Source organism: Mytilus edulis, chromosome 12, assembly GCF_963676685.1.
Source record: "Mytilus edulis chromosome 12, xbMytEdul2.2, whole genome shotgun sequence".
Classification (NCBI taxonomy): domain Eukaryota; kingdom Metazoa; phylum Mollusca; class Bivalvia; order Mytilida; family Mytilidae; genus Mytilus; species Mytilus edulis.
Genome location: NC_092355.1, coordinates 45,905,428 through 45,920,464, shown reverse-complemented (window position 1 = coordinate 45,920,464; position 15,037 = coordinate 45,905,428). Strand labels below are relative to the sequence as shown.

At 31.8% G+C, this 15,037-nt stretch overlaps 1 protein-coding gene across 1 annotated transcript in view; it reads left to right on the top strand.

Annotated features, from left to right (window-relative positions):
* The window catches only part of LOC139498618 (KICSTOR subunit 2-like), a 43,608-nt gene that overhangs the window by 21,002 nt on the left and 7,569 nt on the right, over positions 1-15,037 (top strand). The window contains exons 8-10 of the mRNA XM_071287095.1: positions 657-751; positions 9,022-9,190; positions 14,470-14,556. Coding sequence (XP_071143196.1) covers positions 657-751; positions 9,022-9,190; positions 14,470-14,556 — 351 coding nt within the window. The remainder of the gene's footprint in view (positions 1-656; positions 752-9,021; positions 9,191-14,469; positions 14,557-15,037) is intronic.

Genomic DNA, 15,037 nt, shown 5'->3' with positions numbered 1-15,037 from the left:
GTAAACATCAAATCAGATGGTGAAAGTTACTTCTGTCTCCTGTTTATAATCTTATCTTAAAATAACTATTTTTAGATATTTCATGTAATATCTATGCAGAAAATTTGGAAACATGTCTTTGGCTTTCACAAGATTGGCAATAAAAGGGGCTATTTTGAAATTATAGAAAACATATTGATAGTGGTAATCAGATTGCAACCTTTAACTTCATTTATCAAGGTTCGACTGTACATGTATATAACCAAAAATTAGTATTTTGAAAATGGCTTTTTAAACAACATTGATAACCCCAGGCCTTACCTAAAAGATTTTTTACACATGCACATTTAAAACATCTTTGTAATTACATTTTTTATGTAGCAAAACACCTTTGTCCTAAAATTGCATGAAACTGATGTCTCAAGACAATCAAGCTACCAAACATAGAAGCTAAAAATGTTTGATGTGTACAGCAATGTCATGATTCATGTACAATAATAGTAAACATTCTTATTTTACTCAGGATTAAAAACTTCTTGCAACCTTTATTACATAAAAAAATGTTGTTTACTTTATAGAATTTTTCGGCATGTTTATCATAAACCTTGTTCAATGTTAGTATAGACTAAAGTTAAAAAAATCATCAATAACAATCAAATTGGTTTTTTATTTTACAGTTCAGCTTGTATTTCTATGATGTGCTACAGAAACATACAACTAATAATGAAATGAAAGGATTAATAACTAAGGCAACAGAAGACTTTGTGGCTAGGTTTGTGTTACATTTTTATCAGAAGTAACTGTTTATTAATGCTATGGAGAAAAACATGATTAGAAATGGGGTTGCATATGCCTGTTCTTAGTCAGGAGTCTGTACTGCAGTGGTTTTCACTGATTGCTGTCTGTCATATTTTTCGTTTGATTTTTCTTTGGTAAGTTATGTTTGTTTCTTCTTGATTGAACATTGTTTTACATTTTTCCATGTTTGGGCCTGAAGGAAGAGTTTTAGGGGGGATTATAACATTGCTAACATAAAATGAGCAGTGTCAGATAGAAATTAATATTATGCATGTTAACATGAGTTATAAGACGCTGATTGATTTAGGAACATTCAAATACAAAGATAAATACGGCTCTGTTTTGTACGATTCTTATATCAACTCATTTTTCAAGCAGTTACAGACTTTGCATTGAGTTTAAATCAATTTGCCTCAAAATGACTGGTGTAAAATGATTCAAACAGGAAAACCAACGGTATAATCTATTTACAAAACAAGAAACACCTACAATGTATGAACCACACAAACCAACAACAATTCTAATGCAATTATTTTGTAACAATTGTTCTGATTGGATGACAGCAAGCGTAAAATTCTCTATCTCCTTGTCTGTAACTAAGGAAGCCGACATTTTGAATTTCGGAATGTACTGACATGTTATTTCTACAATAATAAACAATAAACTCACTTCTTGCGTCTAAAAATCTTCTTTTTATCAAATTTTATTACATTCTGAAGCGGCACAGAAGCCAGAAAACGCCCGTTGTTTATGTTTGATGCCGGAAGCATACCTATGACGTCACGTAGTGTAGGGACCAAAGAAGATAACATTTTTTCGCGGAATTTTTTTTAATGAAGATTTTACACTGAAATTATGATTGAAATTTAATTATGAACTTGTTTTGCATTAGAATAGAGATAACTGTATTGTATTTGAAGCTTTGCGGACGTCTATCGGTAGTTTTACTGTCGCAAATACACGTTTACCTGTCTCCGCTCCGCGTCGCCAGGTAAACTAAATTTGCGACAGTAAAACTACCGATGGACGTCCTTAAAGCTTCAAATACAATACAGTTATCTCTTAACTACTGATCAAGGGGGTCTTAATTTAGGACAGATGCATGCATGCATGCAGCGGGTACGAATAGTTTTGTTCCGCCAAAAACAATATTGCAGTTGAAGGCAACACTATTCCTCCTTCTGCATTCTTAATTCTAAAAAGGAAAATCAGCAACAGTCCTTGGCTTTTGATAAGAAATTATTACAGACTATTGGAATAGCTCTGGTAGCAATGATGGACATGATTATATTCGTACAGATAAAAACATATCTGCTTCCATTTCTACATTTTAATCAGACAAAGATGACGTCACAAACAAAAATACAAGATACTGGCAAAAGGGGAACAACTCTCTCTTTCAGACAGAAACATACTCCGACCATACATACTGATATATAACAAAATCTGTCTAAATGCTTAAAACGGTTTAAAAGTCTCTCGATCTGAGGTTGACTAAAATAAAATTGAGAAAGGAAATGGTGAATATGTCAAAGCGACAACCACCCGACCATAGAGCAAACAACAGCCGAAGGCAACCAATGGGTCTTCAATGTAGCGAGAATTCCCGCACCCGTAGGTGTCCTTCAGCTGGCCCCTAAAATATGCATAATAGTACAGTGATAATGGACGTCATACTAAACTCCGAATTATACACAAGAAACTAAAATTTAAAATCATACAAGACTAACAAAGGCCAGAGGCTCCTGACTTGGGACAGGCGCAAAATTGCGGCGGGGTTAAACATGTTTATGAGATCTCAACCCTCCCCCTATACCTCTAGCCAATGTAGAAAAGTAAAAGAATAACAATACGCACATTAAAATTCAGTTCAAGAGAAGTCCGAGTCTGATGTCAAAAGATGTAACAAAAGAAAATAAATAAAATGACAATAATACATAAATAACAACAGACTACTAGCAGTTAACTGACATGCCAGCTCCAGACCTCAATCAAACTGATTGAAAGATTATGTCTTCATCATATGAATATCAGGTACAATCCCTCCCGTTAGGGGTTTAGTATCATACTATCATAAAATATATGAGAAGAACATAACCCGTGTCATGCCAACAACTGTTTTTTTAGAAATAAATGTGTTTAGTTCCGATGCAAAGACCCTATCAGTGAATCAATGTTAAAGCCAAAATATGCAATCTTTAGTGACCTGACAACAGTATCGTAACTATATCCCCTTTTAATAAGTCTATTTAAAGGTTTTGTTAGTTTCTGAGGAGAATACTGACATTTTTGTGCTTTATAAAGAATATTTCCATAAAATTTTGGATGTGAAATACCTGAACGTATAAGATGTCTGCATGTTGAGTTATATTTACGAATTATTTCCTTATACCGGTGATAAAATTTAGTAAATGTTTTGACCAGTTTGTGATATCGAAAACCCTGGTGTAATAATTTTTCAGTAATACATAAATTTCTCTCGCTAAAATCTGATACATTGTTACATACACGAGCGAATCGTACAAGTTGAGATATATAAACACCATAAGATGGTGACAAGGGAACGTCACCATCTAAAAATGGATAATTAACAATAGGAAATGAAAAATCATCATAAATTTTTGTATTAAGCTTCCCGTTTATGATATAGATATCAAGATCGAGGAAAGGGCAGTGGTCATTGTTATCATTAGCTTTATTTAAAGTAAGTTCTACAGGATAAATTTCTTTAGTATACATACTGAAGTCGTCATTATTTAGAGCCAATATATCATCCAAATATCTAAAAGTATTGTTAAATTTTTGTATCAAATGTTGTTTTGATGGGTCTTTGCTAATTTTAGTCATAAATTGTAACTCATAACAATACAAAAACAGGTCCGCAATAAGTGGTGCACAGTTAGTCCCCATTGGAATTCCAATAACTTGACGATATACGGAATCTCCAAAGCGAACAAAAATGTTATCAAGTAAAAATTCAAGTGCATAAATAGTATCAAAGCATGTCCAATTGACATAGTTCTTTTGTTTATTGCTACTAAAAAATGATCTAAAAGAGTTTGAACATATGTACTCGCATTCCGACTTTTTAAATGCCCAGTTAATTAGGGATGTGAATTTTTTCTTAATAAGAATATGAGGCAAAGTGGTATATAGGGTAGAAAAATCAAAACTTTGAACAGATTAAAAGGCTTTGTTGATTGAGTTTTATTTTTTTAAATGTTTACAAAAAAATGGTGCAGAAAATAGATTTATTTGTTTTTAAGGATGCGAGAAGTAAGAAATATTTAAATATATTTGTTTTTCTGTCTTGAAAAAAATATGTGCAGACAGGGCCATCAAACGAGCTTTAAGTAATTCAATTTGTGTGGCCTATAATGACACTTTTTACCATTTTTTTTTTTTAACTTTATCTCAAAAACTATAGTAGATAGATAGAAACTTTCAAAGCCAAAATGATCAACATAGCAAAAAAAAATCATCATATAAAAAGAAGATGTGGTATTACTGCCAATGAGACAAGTCTCCACAAGAGACCAAATGACACAGAAATAAACAACTATAGGTCACTGTACGGCCTTCAATAATGAGCAAAGCCCATACTGCATAGTCATCTTTAAAAGACCTTGAAACGACAATGTAAAACAATTCAAAGAAAACTTTTGGTCTAATTCATGTACAAAAAAATAAACGAAAAACAAGTATGTAACACATAAACAAATGTAAACCACTGAATCACAGGTTCCTGACTTGGGACAGGCACATACATACAGAATGTGGCGGTTAAACATGTTAGCAGGATCCCAACCCTCTCCCTGACCTGGGACAGAGGTGCATTTGCTACACGATCTGTTTTAAAATAACAAGCTTTTTTAAAGACATATAAATTGATAGTATATAGATAATGGAACTTAAAAGGCAGAACACAATGAATGGTTTGTGTGCTTGTTTTTGAGATATAAGACATCAAAAAGTTGGCAGAACATACTTCTCTCTTGACTTTTCATACATTTAAGATTGATAGTATATAAATAATAGAACTTAAAAGGCAGAAAAAATTAAGGTTCTTTGTAGGGTTATAGCTTTTCTCATGATGATTTTTACCCAAAAAAAGTGGGTATTGTTAAAGATGCAGATGAGTGACACAGGCTCTTCAGAGCCTTTCATTATATATGCCTATATACTATGGTTGATCAATGTACCAAGAATGTGTTTTTATTTAGGTTGATGACTTTTCAAAGAAGAAGTGACGCTCATTATGTTTCATTAGTGCTTGGTACTGACATTTTTGTGCTTTATAAAGAATATTTCCATAAAATTTTGGATGTGAAATACCTGAACGTATAAGATGTCTGCATGTTGAGTTATATTTACGAATTATTTCCTTATACCGGTGATAAAATTTAGTAAATGTTTTGACCAGTTTGTGATATCGAAAACCCTGGTGTAATAATTTTTCAGTAATACATAAATTTCTCTCGCTAAAATCTGATACATTGTTACATACACGAGCGAATCGTACAAGTTGAGATATATAAACACCATAAGATGGTGACAAGGGAACGTCACCATCTAAAAATGGATAATTAACAATAGGAAATGAAAAATCATCTCTTTTATCATAAATTTTTGTATTAAGCTTCCCGTTTATGATATAGATATCAAGATCGAGGAAAGGGCAGTGGTCATTGTTATCATTAGCTTTATTTAAAGTAAGTTCTACAGGATAAATTTCTTTAGTATACATACTGAAGTCGTCATTATTTAGAGCCAATATATCATCCAAATATCTAAAAGTATTGTTAAATTTTTGTATCAAATGTTGTTTTGATGGGTCTTTGCTAATTTTAGTCATAAATTGTAACTCATAACAATACAAAAACAGGTCCGCAATAAGTGGTGCACAGTTAGTCCCCATTGGAATTCCAATAACTTGACGATATACGGAATCTCCAAAGCGAACAAAAATGTTATCAAGTAAAAATTCAAGTGCATAAATAGTATCAAAGCATGTCCAATTGACATAGTTCTTTTGTTTATTGCTACTAAAAAATGATCTAAAAGAGTTTGAACATATGTACTCGCATTCCGACTTTTTAAATGCCCAGTTAATTAGGGATGTGAATTTTTTCTTAATAAGAATATGAGGCAAAGTGGTATATAGGGTAGAAAAATCAAAACTTTGAACAGATTAAAAGGCTTTGTTGATTGAGTTTTATTTTTTTAAATGTTTACAAAAAAATGGTGCAGAAAATAGATTTATTTGTTTTTAAGGATGCGAGAAGTAAGAAATATTTAAATATATTTGTTTTTCTGTCTTGAAAAAAATATGTGCAGACAGGGCCATCAAACGAGCTTTAAGTAATTCAATTTGTGTGGCCTATAATGACACTTTTTACCATTTTTTTTTTTTAACTTTATCTCAAAAACTATAGTAGATAGATAGAAACTTTCAAAGCCAAAATGATCAACATAGCAAAAAAAAATCATCATATAAAAAGAAGATGTGGTATTACTGCCAATGAGACAAGTCTCCACAAGAGACCAAATGACACAGAAATAAACAACTATAGGTCACTGTACGGCCTTCAATAATGAGCAAAGCCCATACTGCATAGTCATCTTTAAAAGACCTTGAAACGACAATGTAAAACAATTCAAAGAAAACTTTTGGTCTAATTCATGTACAAAAAAATAAACGAAAAACAAGTACGGTATGTAACACATAAACAAATGTAAACCACTGAATCACAGGTTCCTGACTTGGGACAGGCACATACATACAGAATGTGGCGGTTAAACATGTTAGCAGGATCCCAACCCTCTCCCTGACCTGGGACAGAGGTGCATTTGCTACACGATCTGTTTTAAAATAACAAGCTTTTTTAAAGACATATAAATTGATAGTATATAGATAATGGAACTTAAAAGGCAGAACACAATGAATGGTTTGTGTGCTTGTTTTTGAGATATAAGACATCAAAAAGTTGGCAGAACATACTTCTCTCTTGACTTTTCATACATTTAAGATTGATAGTATATAAATAATAGAACTTAAAAGGCAGAAAAAATTAAGGTTCTTTGTAGGGTTATAGCTTTTCTCATGATGATTTTTACCCAAAAAAAGTGGGTATTGTTAAAGATGCAGATGAGTGACACAGGCTCTTCAGAGCCTTTCATTATATATGCCTATATACTATGGTTGATCAATGTACCAAGAATGTGTTTTTATTTAGGTTGATGACTTTTCAAAGAAGAAGTGACGCTCATTATGTTTCATTAGTGCTTGGTACTGACATTTTTGTGCTTTATAAAGAATATTTCCATAAAATTTTGGATGTGAAATACCTGAACGTATAAGATGTCTGCATGTTGAGTTATATTTACGAATTATTTCCTTATACCGGTGATAAAATTTAGTAAATGTTTTGACCAGTTTGTGATATCGAAAACCCTGGTGTAATAATTTTTCAGTAATACATAAATTTCTCTCGCTAAAATCTGATACATTGTTACATACACGAGCGAATCGTACAAGTTGAGATATATAAACACCATAAGATGGTGACAAGGGAACGTCACCATCTAAAAATGGATAATTAACAATAGGAAATGAAAAATCATCTCTTTTATCATAAATTTTTGTATTAAGCTTCCCGTTTATGATATAGATATCAAGATCGAGGAAAGGGCAGTGGTCATTGTTATCATTAGCTTTATTTAAAGTAAGTTCTACAGGATAAATTTCTTTAGTATACATACTGAAGTCGTCATTATTTAGAGCCAATATATCATCCAAATATCTAAAAGTATTGTTAAATTTTTGTATCAAATGTTGTTTTGATGGGTCTTTGCTAATTTTAGTCATAAATTGTAACTCATAACAATACAAAAACAGGTCCGCAATAAGTGGTGCACAGTTAGTCCCCATTGGAATTCCAATAACTTGACGATATACGGAATCTCCAAAGCGAACAAAAATGTTATCAAGTAAAAATTCAAGTGCATAAATAGTATCAAAGCATGTCCAATTGACATAGTTCTTTTGTTTATTGCTACTAAAAAATGATCTAAAAGAGTTTGAACATATGTACTCGCATTCCGACTTTTTAAATGCCCAGTTAATTAGGGATGTGAATTTTTTCTTAATAAGAATATGAGGCAAAGTGGTATATAGGGTAGAAAAATCAAAACTTTGAACAGATTAAAAGGCTTTGTTGATTGAGTTTTATTTTTTTAAATGTTTACAAAAAAATGGTGCAGAAAATAGATTTATTTGTTTTTAAGGATGCGAGAAGTAAGAAATATTTAAATATATTTGTTTTTCTGTCTTGAAAAAAATATGTGCAGACAGGGCCATCAAACGAGCTTTAAGTAATTCAATTTGTGTGGCCTATAATGACACTTTTTACCATTTTTTTTTTTTAACTTTATCTCAAAAACTATAGTAGATAGATAGAAACTTTCAAAGCCAAAATGATCAACATAGCAAAAAAAAATCATCATATAAAAAGAAGATGTGGTATTACTGCCAATGAGACAAGTCTCCACAAGAGACCAAATGACACAGAAATAAACAACTATAGGTCACTGTACGGCCTTCAATAATGAGCAAAGCCCATACTGCATAGTCATCTTTAAAAGACCTTGAAACGACAATGTAAAACAATTCAAAGAAAACTTTTGGTCTAATTCATGTACAAAAAAATAAACGAAAAACAAGTATGTAACACATAAACAAATGTAAACCACTGAATCACAGGTTCCTGACTTGGGACAGGCACATACATACAGAATGTGGCGGTTAAACATGTTAGCAGGATCCCAACCCTCTCCCTGACCTGGGACAGAGGTGCATTTGCTACACGATCTGTTTTAAAATAACAAGCTTTTTTAAAGACATATAAATTGATAGTATATAGATAATGGAACTTAAAAGGCAGAACACAATGAATGGTTTGTGTGCTTGTTTTTGAGATATAAGACATCAAAAAGTTGGCAGAACATACTTCTCTCTTGACTTTTCATACATTTAAGATTGATAGTATATAAATAATAGAACTTAAAAGGCAGAAAAAATTAAGGTTCTTTGTAGGGTTATAGCTTTTCTCATGATGATTTTTACCCAAAAAAAGTGGGTATTGTTAAAGATGCAGATGAGTGACACAGGCTCTTCAGAGCCTTTCATTATATATGCCTATATACTATGGTTGATCAATGTACCAAGAATGTGTTTTTATTTAGGTTGATGACTTTTCAAAGAAGAAGTGACGCTCATTATGTTTCATTAGTGCTTGATGTTCAAAGTCTTGGAAGTTCTTACATTGGTCCAGGTTATAATCACCCTGAAAAACACCACACAACACCTCAGGGATTAGACAGCTTTCCATCTATATTCTCATATCCTCATTCTGTAAGTATACTTTTCATATCCTCATTCTGTAAGCATACTTCTCATATCCTCATTCTGTAAGTATACTACTCATATACTGTGGATTCATATCCTCTTCTGTAAGTATACTACTCATATACTGTGGATTCATATCCTCATGCTGTAAGAATACTACTCATATCCTCATTCTGTAAGTATACTCATATCCTCATTCTGTAAGTATATACTACTCATATCCTCATTCTGTAAGTATACTACTCATATCCTCATTCTGTAAGTATATACTACTCATATCCTCATTCTGTAAGTATACTTTTCATATCCTCATTCTGTAAGCATACTTCTCATATCCTCATTCTGTAAGTATACTACTCATATACTGTGGATTCATATCCTCTTCTGTAAGTATACTACTCATATACTGTGGATTCGTATCCTCATTCTGTATGTATACTACTCATATCCTCATTCTGTAAGTATACTCATATCCTCATTCTGTAAGTATATACTACTCATATCCTCATTCTGTAAGTATACTACTCATATCCTCATTCTGTAAGTATATACTACTCATATCCTCATTCTGTAAGTATATACTACTCATATCCTCATTCTGTAAGTATATACTACTCATATCCTCATTCTGTAAGTATACTACTCATATCCTCATTCTGTAAATATACTACTCATATCCTCATTCTGTAAGTATATACTACTCATATCCTCATTCTGTAAATATACTACTCATATCCTCATTCTGTAAGTATACTACTCATATACTGTGGATTAATATCCTCATTCTGTATGTATACTACTCATATACTGTGGATTCATATCCTCATGCTGTAAGTATACTACTTGTATACTGTGGATTCATATCCTCATTCTGTAAGTATACTACTCATATACTGTGGATTCATATCCTCATTCTGTAAGTATACTACTCATATACTGTGGATTCATATCCTCATTCTGTAAGTATACTTCTCATATACTGTGGATTCATATCCTCATGCTGTAAGTATACTACTCATATACCGTGGATTCATATCCTCATACTGTAAGTATACTACTCATATACCGTGGATTCATATCCTCATACTGTAAGTTTACTACTCATATCCTTATTCTGTAAGTATACTACTCATATCCTCATACTGTAAGTATACTACTCATATACTGTGGATTCATATCCTCATGCTGCAAGTATACTACTCATCTCCTCATTCTGTAAGTATACTACTCATATACTGTGGATTCATATCCTCATGCTGTAAGTATACTACTCATATTCTCATTCTGTAAGTATACTACTCATATCCTCATTCTGTAAGTATATACTACTCATATTCTCATTCTGTAAGTAAACTACTTATATCCTCATTCTGTATGTATACTACTCATATACTGTGGATTCATATCCTCATTCTGTAAGTATACTACTCATATACTGTGGATTCATATCCTCATGCTGTAAGTATACTACTCATATACCGTGGATTCATATCCTCATACTGTAAGTATACTACTCATATACTGTGGATTCATATCCTCATACTGTAAGTATACTACTCATATCCTTATTCTGTAAGTATACTACTCATATCCTCATACTGTAAGTATACTACTCATATACTGTGGATTCATATCCTCATGCTGCAAGTATACTACTCATCTCCACATTCTGTAAGTATACTACTCATATACTGTGGATTCATATCCTCATGCTGTAAGTATACTACTCATATTCTCATTCTGTAAGTATACTACTCATATCCTCATTCTGTAAGTATATACTACTCATATTCTCATTCTGTAAGTATACTACTTATATCCTCATTCTGTATGTATACTACTCATATACTGTGGATTCATATCCTCATTCTGTAAGTATACTACTCATATACTGTGGATTCATATCCTCATTCTGTAAGTATACTACTCATTTACTTAGGATTCATATCCTCATGCTGTAAGTATACTACTCATATCCTCATTCTGTAAGTATACTACTCATATCCTCATTCTGTAAGTATACTACTCATATACTGTGGATTCATATCCTCATGCTATAAGTATACTTCTCATATCCTCATTCTGTAAGTATACTACTCATATCCTCATTCTGTAAGTATACTACTCATATACTTGGGATTCATATCCTCATTCTGTAAGTATATACTACTCATATCCTCATTCTGTAAGTATACTACTCATATCCTTATTCTGTAAGTATACTACTCATATCCTCATTCTGTAAATATACTACTCATATCCTTATTCTGTAAGTATACTACTCATATACTGTGGATTCATATCCTCATGCTGTAAGTATACTACTCATATCCTTATTCTGTAAGTATACTACTCATATCCTCATTCTGTAAATATACTACTCATATCCTTATTCTGTAAATATACTACTCATATACTGTGAATTCATATCCTCATACTGTAAGTATACTACTCATATCCTTATTCTGTAAGTATACTACTCATATCCTCATTCTGTAAATATACTACTCATATCCTTATTATGTAAGTATACTACTCATATACTGTGGATTCATATCCTCATTCTGTAAGTATACTACTCATATACTGTGGATTCATATCCTCATGCTGTAAGTATACTTCACATATACTGTGGATTCATATCCTCATGCTGTAAGTATACTACTCTTATACTGTGGATTCATATCCTCATGCTGTAAGTATACTACTCATATACTATGGATTCATATCCTCATTCTGTAAGTATACTACTCATATCCTCATTCTGTAAGTATACTACTCATATAATGTGGATTCATATCCTCATGCTGTAAGTATACTACTCATATCCTCATTCTGTAAGTATACTTCTCATATACTGTGGATTCATATCCTCATGCTGTAAGTATACTACTCATATACTGTGGATTCATATCCTCATGCTGTAAGTATACTACTCTTATACTGTGGATTCATATCCTCATGCTGTAAGTATACTACTCATATACTATGGATTCATATCCTCATTCTGTAAGTATACTACTCATATCCTCATTCTGTTAGTATACTACTCATATACTGTGGATTCATATCCTCATTCTGTAAGTATGCTACTCATATCCCTTTAAATATATGCTTTTATTTTCTGCAGACATTAGCCCGTTGGCTATAAGGATTTGTAATTATACCCCTGCTTTCAAAAAAAGGGGGGTATACTGTTTTACCTCTGTCTGTCCTTCGGTCAGTCCGTCCGTCCCATGAATATTTTTCGTCACATTTTTCTCAGGAACTACACTACCAGGATTTCTGAAATTTGGTTTCAGGCTTGATATAAGTCAGCTATACTGTGTGATGCGTTTTCAGATTCATCACTCAACAAATTCCTGTTTACCGAACACTTGTATCATTTTTACACCTGATAGCCAAGTTGAAAATTTTTTGTCATATTTTTCTCAGAAACTGCGCTACCAGGATTTCTGATATTTGGTTTCAGACTTGATATAAGTCAGCTATACCGTGTGATGCGTTTTCAGATTCATCACTTGACAACTTCCTGTTTACTGAACACTTGTATTATTTTACATATGATAACCAAGTTGAAAATTTTTGTCACATTTTTCTCAGGAACTACAATACAAGGATTTCTGAAATTTGGTTTCAGGGTTTATATAAGTCTGCAATACTGTGTGATGTGTTTTCAGATTCATCACTCGGCAACTTCCTGTTTACAGAACACTTGTATGCTTTTACATATGATAGCCAAGTTGAAAATTTTCGTCACATTTTTCTCAGGAATTACTATACAAGGATTTCTGAAATTTGGTTTCAGGATTTATACAAGTCAGCTATACCGTGTAATGCGTTTTCAGATTCATCACTCAACAACTTCCTGTTTACCGAACACTTGCATATTTTTACACTATTAAAATTATCCACTTGCGGCGGGGTATCATCAGTGAGCAGTAGCTCGCAGTTTCACTTGTTTTTAATTGTGTTGTTCATATCTAATTTAGGGTTCCCAAACTTACTTAAATGCAACACTGCTAACAAATTTTTATTTTGAGAACTTGTATTTAATATTTAGATACTGGCCTTACTCATGAAGATATTTTGAAGATGACTTATACAAATATGTTAAGGCCTAACCAATTTAATTTCTTTTTCTCTGGATTTTTGGACTCCAAAAATTGGGACGAGCGAGCGCTTTGTAATTTTTATAAAAAAATATTTTATTTGCAAATTTTGGAGGCGAAGCTTGAAAAGTAAAGGCGAGCGATTATAAGTTTTTTTTGTAAACATAAAATAGTAGGTTTTGACAATATTAAAACTTGATCAATCACTTGTACTTTAATATTTTTTTAATTTATGAAGTGTTTTTTCCCTGTTCACCAAGAAATAATTGAATAATGAGATGTGGTATGTGTATGAGACAATTCTCCATCCAAGTTATTATCAGGTTGGGAACAACCCCTCATTGTTATAAATATCCCTTTAATGGGGATCAATATAATTTGTAAAAACACTTTTTGGTACAAAAGGACTCATATTTTCCCAAATTATATCTATCTGGTATTAAATGGTCAAAATATGTCCAAGAATTTTGTAATATTCCTGGACTTGAACCATGTTAACACATTTACTTTTATATTATTCAAAATAAGTGGACCCCTCTTTTAGAAAAGTTTTTTTAAAATATGATGTATTTCTCCTCTTTTTAAGTAAAAAATTCTAAGTCTGCGCACTATAAAAATCCTTGGTACATGTATTTCTATTTTCTTTTCTACAACAGTAAAACGACCCCTTGTCTGAGGGAGGGTTGATCCCAACCTGATAATAACAAATACAGGTCATAGTATGGCCTTTTACACAGGGCTTTGACCAAGACTAAACAGCAAGCTATAAGGAACCCCAAAATTATTAGTGTACACAATTCAAACAGGAAAACCAACGATCTAATTCATATACAATACAAAGGGAAAAATACCATTGAACCAAAGAGTGCTTTTATTGTTCTTAATGCAGTGATTGTTTCTAATTGATTAGAAAATGTTGAACTGCGTCATTGTGATCATATGGAAGCTAAGTTTAAGGTTAAGCTTCTTTTTAAAAACAATTATTAAATTGTTTCTAATTTCATTAATTTGAATAAGTTTTATCGAAAAAGTGACTATATAAAGCTATAGCACTTTCTTTATCAATCAAAGAAACAATTTACAAGTTGTACACATTAGATACCAGTATTATTGTAATTTGTATTAAATCAATTTCTAAATAATTTGTTCATTTTTTTATTGTGTTTACTGTAGGAACGACCAGCTCAACATTGGCCAAATGTGGTTTCACTGATTACTAATCGTCCTCAAGATAGTAAAATGATTTGTGTACATGACAAGGTAAGTTTAAAATGATTTGTGTACATGACAAGGTAAGATAGTAAAATGATTTGTATACATGACAAGGTAAGATAGTAAAATGATTTGTGTACATGACAAGATAAGTTTAAAATAAAATGATTTGTGTACAAGACAAGGTAAGTTTAAAATAATTTGTGTACATGACAAGGTAAGATAGTAAAATGATTTGTGTACAAGACAAGGTAAGTTTAAAATGATTTGTGTACATGACAAGGTAAAATAGTAAAATGATTTGTATACATGACAAAGTAAGATAGTCAAATAATTTGTATACACGACAAGGTAAGATAGTAAAAAGATTTGTGTACATGACAAGGTAAAATAGTAAAATGATTTGTGTACATGACAAGATAAGTTTAAAATGATCTGTGTACAAGACAAGGTAAGTTTAAAATGATTTTTGTACATGACAAGGTAAGATAATAAAATGATTTGTGTACACAACAAGGTAAGATAGTAA